The 15021-nt window shown below is 39.2% G+C and overlaps 1 protein-coding gene across 2 annotated transcripts in view; it reads right to left on the bottom strand.

Annotated features, from left to right (window-relative positions):
- The window catches only part of frem2a (FRAS1 related extracellular matrix 2a), a 51596-nt gene that overhangs the window by 22877 nt on the left and 13698 nt on the right, over nt 1-15021 (bottom strand). For both annotated transcript variants that reach the window (XM_041051637.1, XM_041051636.1), the window contains exons 3-4: nt 8822-8968; nt 608-838 (exon numbers count right to left, since the gene is read on the bottom strand). In XM_041051637.1, coding sequence (XP_040907571.1) covers nt 608-838; nt 8822-8968 — 378 coding nt within the window. The remainder of the gene's footprint in view (nt 1-607; nt 839-8821; nt 8969-15021) is intronic.

The raw sequence follows: 15021 nt of genomic DNA, 5'->3' as shown, positions 1-15021 counted from the left end.
TACAGAATCAATAAATCTAGAATAAATTTTGTTCTTTATACTGTAGAGTTCTCTATTATCTGTTTGAATTAACACACAGCTGCCAATAAAGTTTCACATATGAACCCATACAGAAATCTTTGGGGTATCCCTGTTATGAATGAATGTTGCCAACACCTTAGATTCTGCATCTGTATTCAGTGTCTAGAAATAGTTTCTTTTGAGATAGAAAATCCTCTGAGCATATTCAGACTAAATGTGCAAAATTAAATAAATCATTTTCAGCCTTTGTAGTCTGTTTTGATGTAATTTTAGAAAATTCTTCCATGATATTGTTCCGGTGGTAGCAGGAGTAATTACATCTTTTATTAAAATAAAAGTGGCAATATTTTGTGTTAATAATTTAATTCTGTAAAGTAAATGATAACTAAAGCTGTCAGATTAATGTTGTGGAGAGAAAAGTGCAATATTTGTCTCCAAAATGTGGTGGACTTAAGTGCAAAATTGCTGTTAAGTACAGTACTTGAGTAGTTATTTTCCATCACTGACTGTCACCACAAAAGAATATTCCGTGGTGTAACTCTGTGCTGAGAGGAGGCCAGATAATGTTTGCACGAGCAGTACTGACCGTCATTGGGATCCAGAATCTCAACTGTTGCTGTGGCGGGGAACTCCATCACTCCCATCACTGGTTCTGATAGCAAAATCTGGAAGGTCTCTGCCTGTTCGTACTTCCCATCGGTCAGGATCCGAACCCGCCACGTGGCTCTGGTCTGTCCAGGGTTGAACTGGACCTGCCTCTGGGACTTACCCTTGAAATCCTCCTCCTTCTTTGCACTACCATCCTGGGTGCCAATGCCTGAGAGATACAGACAGCGATGGACGTGGAGGAAAAGGAAAAGACAAGAAAGGAGAGTAGGCCAGATGAGTAAAAAAAAAAAAAAAAAAACAAATAAAAAAAGAAGAGGAAAAATGAGACAGACAAGATGCGGAGTGCAAAGAAAACGACCATGAAAAGGTGACAGGCAGGAGAGAGAAACAGATGAAAAACAGATTAGATATTCACACCCTTTAATGTTGTTCAGAGAGTGGTGTGAAAACGAGCGGTGCATCTATTTTTCTTCACTGATCACTTCCAGAGCCTCAGAAATGTGTGAAATGAATTTCTGACTCAAGTTGTTTAAATAAGTATATTCACCTTACTGAGATGGATTAGCTACCATGGCTGTTTACAAAATGTTAGGTATGCATGTGAATGTGTGTGTGTGTGTGTGTGTGTGTGTGTGTGTGTGTTTGTGTGTGTCACTTTCTGTTTTCTTCAAACATCTCTTATTTCATTTATAATAACTCTTTCATGTGAATCCACTTTACAGAGACACATCTAACATTTATGCTCATCGATACACCTTCTTCAAAGCAGGAGAGCTTACTGGCACCACCGGGATTCACATAAAACACACATCAAGGAAATCCAGGTGGCACGAGCCATACAATAATGCATAACACTTGGAAATATGTTGTTCGTATCCCTTTGTCTGCATTCACGGTGCCTCTTGAGAACAACGTGAGCAGATCCATGCCAGGTTGATGCATGTGTCTGAAAATAAAAAGGATTTGTTTTCTTTTCTCAGACACTCAAAAGCCTGCACAAACAGAGAAAAAGCAAGGTGACAAACGCATGCAGATGAGACTGGATACTTTAGGTTGTACACACAGTAAGATCTGAGAGGTGAGTATTGTATGCAAATTATAAGCTTAAAATAATCACACATGCAGGAACACAAACTTTTTACACTGTCTCTCCAGCCCTAAGATTGTTATAAATGGCTTTTGATGTTAAGCTTTGCCTTTCTGGGTTTTGCCATTTTTTTTGTTTTTATCAAGAGAAAGATGCCAAAATATGCTGCAGAATAAATGGAGTAAATGGGTGAGTTTTGAGCACGACAATATTTTTCATCAGTCGTTCAATTACTCCTCTGAATGCTCAATCTTTTGGACCAGTTTCTATAACAACAGCACTGACAGAAGTCCAGAAAAAGCTGTTTTTCTGCACTATCTCACATTTGAGCATCAAATTAAATACAACACCCTCTGTTAGTCTACTTTTTCTCAGCATGAAAAAAAATGACGCTGATATTCCTCACTGCAGCTGCACTATTCCCACACACACACAAACACACACACACACACACACACACATAAAAAGCTACTTCTCTGAGGGCTATTGAAAGCCTTTATAGGAAATCTAAGGCATGACGAATGGAAGTTCAGTCAGGACAACTCTTGGTTCACTTGTTCACTTGCTGAATGGTCCCATCAACTTAACATGGGTCAAGATTTCTGAGGTACCGCTTATACAAAGCTGGCTGGCACAAGTAGATACACTAGAAATGTGAATTAACAACACCTCACCGCATTCTTAATCAAAACTGATTATAACTAACAGTACAGAGCATCAGTGAGTACATGAAATTTCATGTAAATCTTACACAGGATTTTGATATTTATCTTGCAGAGATTAAAATTTCAGCTTTGTGGTGTAGGAGGGCCACGACTATCGACAGCAAATTTCACAGCAATTTGTGCAGAAGTTGTTTTCTTGCTCTGGAGCGGGATTTTGGTTGAACAGATAATTATACAGTCATACTGACCACAAAAATATTGCCACAAAAATTCAATCTTGGTTGACTGGTCACCTCTGTGGTTAGTGGTGGTAATCACATGGACATTTTAACTATACAGATTCAAGAATTGTGATTTTTATTCCATATAACATGAACATGATGCCTTGAGATGTTACTCTGTCAGAAATGTAACACCAAACTATGGGCTGAGAGGATTCACCAAATCACCCTTAGTATAAGACTAAAGAAGAGAGTCAGCAGTGTTGTCTGACACATTACTACCGAAGTCATGATTGGTTGTCTTCCTCATTATGAGAAAAGTGTGAGTGTACTGGGTTAGGTCTTCTGCTTGGGAAATTATCTCCAGCCAGTATACATGCATGGATCATTTGTTGTGGAATGATGCACATGATGTGTAATCGTGTGCATGATTTTAATCCTGTGCAAGAAAGGCAGATAACAATGAAGACTGCAGAACAAATATATAGAGAGGCAATTACAGAATGCATGTATGGCTATTTCGGAAAAAAACAGGGTTGATATAATGAAGGATTATGACTCTAAAGAAGCGAAGACTAGAGAAGTGTCCTCATAACAGGTGGTTTCCATCTGTCCTATTTTTCTATCCTGACGATCAGTTGATCCACATCAAATAAAACACACACATACACACTTCCTCTTTCCTGCCAACAGGAAAGAGGAAGTGTTGAACTTAAAAGGGTGGAGCCTCATTATACCGCCCTTACTGGACTCCCTGGAAGGCAGAGACACACCTTTCATGGAGTTGCACAAGGGTTCCTTCTCAGCAGGTGGAAACATATCCACCCAAGTCCTTTTGATCTCTATGGTGCTGTTCCTCAGTGCTACAGTCCCTTGTGTTTGTGTCTCCATCACACACACACACACACACACACACACACACACACACACACACACACACACACACACACACACACACACACACACACAACTCACACATACAAATTCTGTTTATAGCCACAGAATTTTCTTTCTTTTGTTCTGTGTTGTAGTTTATTTCACTACTGAAAGCAAAAACGGTGGTAAGCTGAATTTGGCTCAATGTAAAATGTACAATTCATTGTAAAATGTATGATTGCAGGTACGTTCATGCTCATTATACCATAAAGGTCATTTCACACTGAGGCAGCTGAGGTGGAGATCTGCAGAAACATGGCTCAGGGAGGCAATAGTTCCTATTCTCTGCTAGTGAAACAGAATTATCTCTCCATCCACCCTGCTTGGCAACAACAATAAGATGATATATCTTAACCAAGCAAAAGTATACCTTGTTAACTATCTTCCATTTATCTCCCAGAGCAAGGACAGACCAGGGGAAAAAAGGAGTCATCAAGGAGCTTTGACTTATGCAAGGAGTAAAAAAGAAGAATGAGAATTTAATTCCATCTTGTTTCCCCATGGGGTTCCTTATATTACTCATACAGCACTGAAGACAGGAAGCAGAAAGGAAAGGAAAGGAAAGGAAAGGAAAGACATGGAGGCCAAGGCTTTCATGAAGAGAACAAATACAGCATGCACACAAGGAAGTGAGAATCCAAAGAGGAGCAGGAGAAAAAGGTAGATATAGGATGAATGTCAAATGGATAGTGGGTGGAGAAAAAATATAAGACACAGCTTATGGCACAGACCCAGGGCTATGAGGCTCTAAGGGAGCAGGAAGAAGAGATGTGGTGTCTTTGATGAGAAAAAACAGGTTAGGTGCAAAAGGACCAAGTGCTCTCCACAGTGAGTTGAGGTGAGAAGAGATTAGGGATGAAAAGAAAAGAAAGTGAGACGGGTTAAGTGGGTTGACAAGTCAGTGGGACCAGTGTCACAGGAGAGAGACGAAAGTGACAGAACTCAATTAGAAGAACACAGCAGGTGAAGCTGAGGGCATACACCCATAAAGTATTAAGCTGATATCTTAATCACGTGTGGATTTTTTTTTCATAAGAAGCAAAGAAGCAAGGAATAAGCCTCGAAAACAGTGGTAGAAGAATCCAATCTGATCCCCATGCTCCTGTCCAGCCCCGCTCTGCCTGAGCTTTGCTTTGCGGGGGCATCTTTGAACCTTGATCTTATCTCCGCATTCCTCCTTCACTGATCCTCTCTGCCTATATGTCCTGTTGTGATGGAGCATGTGTAACAGCTCTCCTCCACCACTGCCTGGCACCACACCAGCTTTCATCAGCAAAGCTACTGACAACATGGCTGGGATTCTTTCTCCTTGCTCTGCTATCCCTGACACACTCTGTATCTAATCCATCAATCTGCATGTACACTATTGAATTCCTCTATGGCTTTTTGTTCTTTCCTTTTTCTTTTTGTATTTACTGGATTTTTTTTTCCGTAATCAATTTTCTTTTCATTTACAGGTCTGGTTTTGCTGTGATCTTTAATCTCCCTGACTAATCTCCCATATCCCTCTTTAGCACACCACACACAGAGATGCTTCTAATTGCTTTGGTTCAACTTCAGCATAATGTCTTTGAAATGAAACAGTGACTGTGAGGTTTAAGTGCTGACTTTGGGTGTTTGATTGTTCATATCCCTATTGGTTCAACAGTGTAGGACTCATAACCCAAGAGCTAAAACAATTAGTCAATTAGTCAATCAACAGAGGGTTAAATTAATTGGCAACAATTTAATTTTGATAATCTAATAATCCTTTTTAAGATAAACAGTTGCTGTTTCATGCTAATGTGAGGATTTGGTTCCTTTCTCTGCTTTACTACTTTGTAAATTCAATATAGTTGGATTTTAAACAGTTGTTAGGACAGAACAATCAACTGAATTATGTAACCTTGGGCTCTGAGAAATTGTGATCGTATTTTTCACTCTTTTTATTGACTAAACGTCAGCCAATTTTTAAGACTGTGCAGCAGCATACAAACAAGTGAAAATGGCTGCAGTGTTGGACCTACAGGATATCAGCAAGCAAGACATCATTTACTGATAAACTGATATATTTCTGACCTGTGCGAGTCTTCAGACAGTCACTGGATACAAAGAGTTTGCAACTGAATATTAAATACAATGACTTTGTTGATGTTTGCAATTGTTTAACTACTTTCTGTGCCTAACAATTGATGATATTACTGTATGTGTAAACAGGACTGCAGTTCCTACATTGCTCAGTGGTGACCTATAAATGTGTTTGTGCCATAGCAATAAACTTTAAATAGTTTTACAATACAATACATTACAAATGATTTACAAAAATACTGAGGTGTTCATCTGTTTAGAATATGATTTTTAAGATTTTGTTTGAGAGTTTTGAGGCTGCCTTTGTAGCTTAGATTCTGTTCTTAAAAGCAAACATCCTGTCTCAGAATGTGTTCCTGCTGTTTTGTCCATCACTTGTAACTCAAAATTACAAAGGCAACAACACAAGTGAGTCATATTTTAATTTGAGTACCATCAGCAGTGCGTGTCAGCTTTAATAGCTAACTGACAATCACCAACATCAAGGCAAAATGAGGCAACTCATGAAGAGGCCAGTTAAGCACATCCATCAAAAACACTGCAAAACTGTCCACTACCGCAGGGAGAAAACTCTCCAAAATCATTAAGGCTTGTGGCAAACACATGAAAGCTAAATTAGCAAAGAAGAACACAAGGAGAGCCTCAGCAATATTGACTCTTAGTGAGATATTTGCTTGACAGCAACACGAACTACTGCCTTAAAACTGAGTTCAATTGACCGTAAACGTCAATCAGTGGTACCGCGACTGTGGCAGTCTTGTATTGGATTGCATTAAGTTGTATGGTGTTCCCGCTATTTTGTCCATTTCGAGTCTGTTGCCGCTCTATTAGTGGTTCATTGGCTCCATTCTTCTGTTCAGCAGCCCAGCAAATTGAAATCTATGAAAGTTATTAGACTTTGATCAGTTTCTGTTTTTCATTCTGTGTTGCTCTAAACTGGACCATATTTCATCATCTGTGCCTGAACAGATCCACACTGGGCATATAGACACACAAATACATGGAAATACGTCCATGCAAGCATACAAATTTTATTTGGGAGATAAGAAAAAATAGTGTTGTCAGAGTGACTTAGATTTGGTGATACAGAGTAAGATCCCTGAGAGTAAAAATACAGGCTACAAGTAAATATTTCCTCTCTTTAATCTGCCTTCAAACCAATTTATGCATAAAAACGCCTCAACTCAACATGTTGTAGCTACATCGGCCCAGATGGAGAGCACTTTCACACTGATGCTTTTTAGCACGTTGACATACCATGTTAGATATTCATTCAAAAGCAGACTTGAACGTGAATGTGCGTATGTGTCTCTGTGTGTCTCTGTGTGGTCAGAGATAACCAGGTGCTCACACACCAACTGTGCAAAGAGATGAGAGTCAGAACACAAGCTTTCATGTGTGCCCAAGAGATACACTCAAAACCTTCCCTAGAGGAATCACACACACACCAGCCAGCATACACACTCAGGTAGACAAGTCTTAAAGCTCACATACACTTCTACACTGTGATGCTAACACCTGACCAAGCGATTAACAGGGATCAGAATGATGATGAGAGGTGGGAGAGAGCAAAAGCTGCTTACAGCTGCTGCTTCTCCAAGAGTGAACGAGCTGAAGCATGATAAAGTCAGGGCTAAGAGGAGCGTTCAGGGACAGCATCACCATCATCATCCCTTTAACCTTCGTACCGGCACAAACACTCAGACATAAGCACAAAACATGCTGCGCTGTTGTTTCCAACACCAAATTACCTCCATCTACTGGTCAAAAAGCTTATTAAAAACTCTGGCACTGATGTTTGTGTATCTGGCTAGATTTGAATTTTGAGAATCACAGAGCCGCCAGTGTGTTCTCTACAATTTGTACCAGTGTCACAAGAGGCACGATGCTCATTTTACTTTTAAGTTTGCTGAAGATTAATTTATTGTTAGACTTCTAGACTTCAGAGGGGCAAAATGTTCCTGGTGTCACTGCTGACTACTGTGACAAGATGTTTTACATCCTAATAAAAATGCTAACTGAGGTGGGTGAACAGCCACCTTAACCTGATGATAAGGTCTTATTTGGAACGTAATGTAACAGCAACTTGTAGAAAAAATACTTTTCTTGACATTGTTTTCCTATATGTGCTCGTAAACAAAGAGTTACATCTCTGTACAGGGCACCACACTGTCCTTACAGCTGTCTCATCGAGCCTCCTCAGATTCATAATAAAAAAATTCTTTTTGCAAACTCCAAAATGACTCAAGGCCAAAGAAAATTGTTTTGGCTCAGAGGATAAATCTGGTTATCCTGTGTGTTGAAAAGAAATGTTGCAATTGCTTTTTGGCGTCAACTGTAAGAGCTTTTTGGTCTGTAGGCCAATATGTAATGGGGAGAGGCACTCCAGGTGATTGTGATGTACATTTTTGTGTTATTTCTTGAATTTCATTGCATTTTGACAGAATTTTCAGTGCATTTCTTCTTTTGTGCTCGTTACACACGGAAAGAGGAACATAGAGATATGAAAAAACTACTATTAACAGTAATGTAAAGTACTGAAAGTTTAAATGAATGTTAGGCTACATCCAGCTTTGAAAAGCTGCACTCAGCACATTTTTGGTTATTTTGGTAGCATGCTAGCATTTGCAAATCAGAACAAACACAAACAACAGGCTTATGTGAATGCCATTAGTTTTTGCAAGTATCTGGTCCAATAACAAAATATAATAATAATAATAATAATAATGATACATTTATTTATAAAGTGCTTTCCATCAAAGTGCTGTACAACAAGATGAATATAAGAGTAGAAACAATAAAATAAAATTTGACTGACTTAATGATGGCACTAGATTATGCGAATGCCATTAGTTTCTGAAAAGTCATTGCATCATCCAGTTTACTATATTATATTATATTCATCTTGTGGGGGACATGAATGTGTTTACCTCATTTCATGGTAATCCATTAATAGGCCTACTTGTTGAGACATCTCACTCAAAATCAGTCACGCTAAAGGAAAAGACCATGAATGCCTGTAGTCTACAAAATATTGTGGCAACCATCTGGCAGGTGTTGTGATATTTCAATTTGGACTAATTTGGACTGAAGTGGTGGACCTACTCACCAACAACAGAACAAAATTGCCATCCCTAGAACTGTGCTGCTTGTGTGGCTAAAAACACAAAGCATGTCCTCTCGGGACAGAACAGAAGAGAGACAAACAAACTCACCAATGAAAGATGTCTCTCCCAGGTAGCCTCTCCGTCTGAGCACCACCTCCAGAAACTTGTCCTCCTCGTCCACCACGTAGTACTCTTTCTCCAAGGAGATCCAGGCCCAATCCAGACGGAACTGCTGTCCCTTTAGCTTGTTACCACCTGCGCAAAATATATCAGTGCATAAAGGCATTCTGTTACTCCTGGGTGTGAACCTGTTTTTTTTTCCTTTTATAAAACAAAGTCTCTAATTAACGGTTTGAATTTGTTGCTTTGTAAATAACTCAAGTGTGAACGTGTGAACATATTGTTTATTATCTTAGATCTCTCTGAAAATACTGCACGTTCTGTGGTGCGTCTGCGCCTACTTATTTTTTTTTTTTAATTTAACTACCAAATACTATGCTCAGTTTTCTGTAAAAACTGGAAAGTATGACAGGAAAGTCTGTGAACCAAGGGAGCAATTACTGTAAAACTGCAATGAAGAAAAAGTGTTTTGATTATTTTCAATGTGCAGTTCAAATGCTCACAACAAATCTGTTGCAGAATATTTACATATTCATAAAAAAAGAAACCACACCATCTTACGCCTTTCTATATAACATGGTCGATCTTTTCATGAGTTCTATGATTAAATTCACATTTCTCCTTTGTTAAACTGCATTTTCTTTTCTTCTCTTGCTTCTGTAAAAATAGCACATCACCCTGAGGATCTGAGTATGCCAGCCAATCATTGTTATAAAGGAAGGGTTTGCAAAGTAAATGGTTGTGTTAGGACTAGGCTAATAGCACTCAATAGCTGCCACTTCAACGAGCGGGCAGAAAAGATGCTATTTGGAGGGATGCTTTGTCTGGCTAATTTACCCACCTACTGCTGGAAAAAAAGGATGGAGTTCTGCAATAATGAATGGAAATGATGTGAAAACATTGTAAAAAAGAGTAAAAGTGGAATAAAAGAAGTGGAGGAGGGAACTTTCCCTTGTTTCTGCTTTTGTGTTCTGATGAACAATGCTTAACTATGTATGGCATTCCTGTGAGTGCTAAACTAAATGTTTGAGAGTGCGTGTTTTACTGGCAGAGGGAAATGCAGAGGTGGAGGACTGTTTGTGCAAATGTTATGTGTAGGCTGTCAGAAAGGAAATCTCATTTAGTTCTATTGAGGACGATTTCAAAGCTATTTGCTCTTTCAAGTCATTTATGCCTCTTAAAGGCTGAAGCAGTATGGCTGTTAAAAGCACACACAGCATAGTGCTTCACCTCTATCATCACAGTGGTCATAAATGACAGTAGGGAAGTACCACTGTTCAAAGCTCCTTGTGCAAAAAAAAAGGGGTCTAGGAGTATTTCTCTATCCTGATCAATAGAAAAATCGTAAATAGTATAATCAAGAATGGAGATGATACTCTCGAGCTCCATATTCTAAGTTCACTTAAAGGTCCAGCTCTGTGTTAGAACAAAGCTCTGACATGGTGCACCGACACGGTGGTAAAATGCAGCAGAGGTGAAAAGTTCAGCACTTCCCGGCTTGTCACACATAGCTACAACATGCCGAGGTGAGGAGACAGCCAATACAATCAGAGCTCCAAAAAGCCTGTAGGCCAAGTTCAGGCTTCGCTTAGCGGGTGCAAACATAAAATTGCACACATACACCCTCGCAAACACACAAAACTCCAACTCCAACAACTTCCAACTTCGCTGCAACCTTGACTTTCATCCCAGCTCCCTGATAGTAAATGCAGCATAAGCTGCCTGAAATCTTTGTGTGAGTATGTGTGTGTGTGTGTGTGTGTCTGTGTTTGTATGTGCATGTTTGTGAGTGTGTACCAGTCCTTCTGTGTGACCTCCCACTGGAGGTGAGGAGCTGTGCACAGACAATAGGGATCTGAATCGGTGGGCTTCAGACTGTCTCATTCCTCAAGCCTTTTGAAAGGATAAAAGACCTCTCACATGTGCTGACCATACAAAAAAGCAGCTTTGAAATCATCCTCAATAGGGCTAAATTCGCTTTACAGCCTCTTTCAAAGGCTTTCCCAACAAAAACTTACCACAAGGGTTTTTTTTTTTTAACCAATTAAGGATCATAGTTTTTGTACAGCAAATTCTAAGGATCAGGGCACTGTGAGAAATCTGCAGAGAAAATCTTTGATGCTACAGTTTTGATGCTGGCTTGTGATGTATTCTATTTTATGGAATAATCACAGACAGATGTCCAGTCAGATGACACTGCTTTATAATCACAAAGGGTTCAAATCAAAAGGCATCTAACCTTAATGTTCAGTAAGAATGCTTTTATTGTGGGTCTTTATGCACTTATTATGTTTCTCCTAAAGTTCTAGATAAGTTCAGTTACTGAACAATGTACTGCACGTCATCATGAAAACCATGATATCTTGTGCACAGCAGCAGTGCACATAAAAGGAGAAAGCTAAAAATCCAAATATATGTGTCATAAGTGAATTTTTGATTCATTCGAAATTCCTCGCAGCTCTAAATGAATCATAATGTTGCTGCTTGTCTGTTGGGTGTAGATAAACAACTATTTGATCTGCTGTCTTTGAGATCGTTTGGACCTAGGAAGTGTCACTTCTTAAATAAGATGTCTCTTTATACAAAGAGTATCAGTGAAAGCTCTCATCCCGCAGTAACCCACACCTCTTTTCTCTCAAACTCTCTCTTTATAGAGGTTTGTAGATCCTCAACCACTAAAAGAAAACCTGCCATGAAGGTACAATCAGTACAATCATTCAAAAGCACTTAAAAAAAGGAAAAACTGACCTTCAGCCGGGACTGGATATCTGTTCTGTTTACGAATATGCTGCTAAGAATCAGCTGAGATTTTCACACTTTGGGGATAGGGAGAGGATCAAGTCTTTCAAGTCACAAAACTTGAGGCTATGTAAAGTCAAGAGATGTTAGCATAAAAGTCAAAGTAGAGCTGAAACTAATTTTTGATTTTGTAAAGCAGAATCTGTTTTCATATTCTTGATGTGACTCTGACTTGAGTCAATGTCTTATGATTTGAGTCCACTGAGCTGCCATACATGTTCAAACTGAGAAGTCAGAGTTTGGAGAAAAAGAAAAAGGTTAAAAATAAACCTCTGAGCACACTGGGTGCTGCTTTTGATATATAATGATTCTCATTCTGTTTAACAGCCAAGCAAGTACCAACTCAGGTCACTGAGTGATGAGTGTCCACTCGATGTTTAACACAATATGGTATAACCTATTTTATTCTGCGTGCTGTATGTTACATGTCACCGAAACTTGGGGCAACATCTTCTTGCAATAAATACATAAAACAGTCTGTGTAAATATGGATAGAGCACTTATGCTGCAACCTGACAGAGACTCGACAGAGACTGTCAAAACTGCCAAATTAAATCTTCAGATCAGATTCTGTGAAAAGGCCTCTTCAAACTGAGACTAATATTTGTCCAATAAACATAGCTTACGTGCTCAATAAAACGTGGAACTATCATTCATAGGTTTTGGGGATGTGTGAAGCATGTGTTTGTTCATGTTTGTGTATGGTAGTAAAATATGGGGGGTGGGGGGGGTGCTATTCTTTATGCATCTCTCTTTGTGCTGGACTGTTTGTCCTTTTGATAATAGAGACTGTTGGAGCATGTACTGCCAACACTGTATGTTAAAATGACATTTAGATTAGAAACATCACCATGAGATAATTTAACATAACATTAAGTTAAAATTTTTAATTAAACTTTCAGCTTCACTCTTTAAAAAAAAAATCAAGGCTGTCTTAAGTTTCAGTTGCGTGTGTATGTGCATACAGGTCTTAGACTTCACACTCAAGATAAAAGGAAAATTTCCACAGCAGGACGATGCCGCATGCTGTACACTACATCTATTCTACTGCTGGCAGCGTGTGGCCCTTTCCTCACTGTTAGTCGCCATCTACATTGTGAATTCCTTTGTATATGAGTCCCCAACTCCCAGTGCAATTGGCAACCAAACAGCTCTATGCAACCAACAAACCCAATGATCTTTCTCAGCATGGAAAACCTTTGAGAAACATTGAACTAGGATGTAACTGCTAAATCTGCTATTTATTCGGTTGGCAACGTGCTCCTTTTCACAAAGTACGTAGCATGTGAAGCGCTTTGACAATCTTTCTGCTAAAATAGACTACCGGTAATATTTCAGAAGTAATAGCAGCCCACGCACTATCCAACTGACAGGAGTGGCACTCTACATAAATTTTGATGGCTGAAAAAATACAAATATCTCACTCCCCCTGAGGATGTTTCAGTACCTTTTAGTTTATCCTGACAGATGTGTGGCAGCCATCGTTGTCTTCAGTCAACGTTGGTGGGCTTGGCATTTGTGCAACTAGTGGTAAAGAGGATCGACTGTAAAGAGGAAAGACTGTGATGGGTTCTGAATTCATCTGTTTCTTTCTTCTAAACAGTGTGTGTGGACATGCATGTATCAGACTGAAAGCAGGTAATTTTTTATTTTTACTTTTTTTTAGCACCATAATCTATCCGTGTGTGAGTGTGTGTGTGCACTGCATGTGTGTATCCCACTACATTTCAATAAAGTTTTTTTTTTTTTTTTCTGATTCTGATTCTGATTAACACTTTGCCCAAGGCAAGCAGCATGATAGTGGATATCTCCTGGGGTGTGGTAAGATTTCATGGCCCTGGGCAAACACATGTACTTAAAATGCTGCTCAAATCGAGGGCAAATTTACGCTAATGTTTCACAAGGTTGTTAATTTACCAGGATCAAATACATTTTGACTGTCTAGGCTGTCACTTTACATGCATGTAAGTAGTTATTACCACTAGTCACTGCATTTGATCAATCGCTTCACACGACTTCAGACCAAATGCAAGGACGAATCTGCAGCTGCTTTTATATCAGGGTGCATTATATACTATATATGTGACTGCGTGTGTATATGTGCCTTTTGGCAACAAAGGAAATGAAGTTCACATAGACTTACTCCCCTCCACCCGCCACCGCCCACCCACCCTGAAGAGATAAAAGTTGTGTGCAACAGAATAATGCATTGTTTCCTTCCTCCAACACTGAATAGCCATCAGGCATGACGGCGGTGCAGAAACACCTTCAGCAACCTTGCACATGAAACCTTAAGAAACTGACATCTAGGGCAGAGAATCCTCACTCCTTTGAAGTTCTTGTGATACACTTAATAACTGTGAGGTTTTTCACTGATGTCTACAAAGACAGCCGTATACGACCCTGGGCAAAGCTTAAAGGGAGAAGGCTCGGGGACAAAGAAATGGTGGCTTCCTTAAGGTGTATGTGCGTGTCTGCTCTTGTACAGTTGTACATGTGTGTGTACATACGTCTGTTTCTGTGTATAAATGCCTGCGTGTCTTTCTGCGTTTTGAGTGTCAAATGAATAATAACTCCTAAACGCATTTGTCCTCCTGCAGGATTCCTTTGTGCTCATCACAGAGGCAGAACTACAACGTGCCTATCACTCCAGCTTCGCCACAAGTCTCCCCATTCCACTAATATAATATTTAACAGAGGGATGGGTTTAATGTATCTCAGGATGGTTGCTGGCACTCCTGAGAGCAAACTGTGTCTGAGTGTGGAGATGATAAACTAGCTGCTGAATTCTCTTCTCCCTGCCACCTTTTTTTTTCCTCTGCTCTCATTTCCCTCCATTATCTCCTCCAACTCTTTAGAACAAAATCTTATTTTACCAGAGAATGTTCATTTTTACTTCGGTGGCTTTCCTAATGTTTACTTTTGGATGTATGGTTTTTATTATTTTAGAGCAAAGCCGAGCTCAGAACAGCTCCCCAGTGCTGCATACTTTTATATTGCAACGTGAACAGAAAAGTGCAAATGCAGTATCACTTTAAATTGTAATGCTTATTTGATTTAAATATAAATTAAAGGTCCGCTTGGATCCATTTAAAGTGGAATAGCAGGAAAGAGAGACGGTAATGACACATGCAAAGACAGTAAAAACGGAGAATGTGAGCTAGAATTGTCACTTTCCTACAGTTTCATTTTCTACAGAGAAAATCACACATCATTTAAGAAGGAGGAAATACACGGGTGTAAATTAGATGAAAAAAACTTTTTTTTTTTAAAGTGCAACGTGTAAAAAAGGTAACAGAAAAACTCAAGATATGAAAAGAAAATTCCAATGCCAATAATCTGAAGCACTGTATTCATATAGTGAAAAATGTAAATCATAACATTCAGTG

Source organism: Toxotes jaculatrix, chromosome 12, assembly GCF_017976425.1.
Source record: "Toxotes jaculatrix isolate fToxJac2 chromosome 12, fToxJac2.pri, whole genome shotgun sequence".
Classification (NCBI taxonomy): Eukaryota; Metazoa; Chordata; class Actinopteri; family Toxotidae; genus Toxotes; species Toxotes jaculatrix.
Note: the sequence above shows the minus strand (reverse complement) of the source record. Positions and strands in the feature narration are given on the sequence as shown.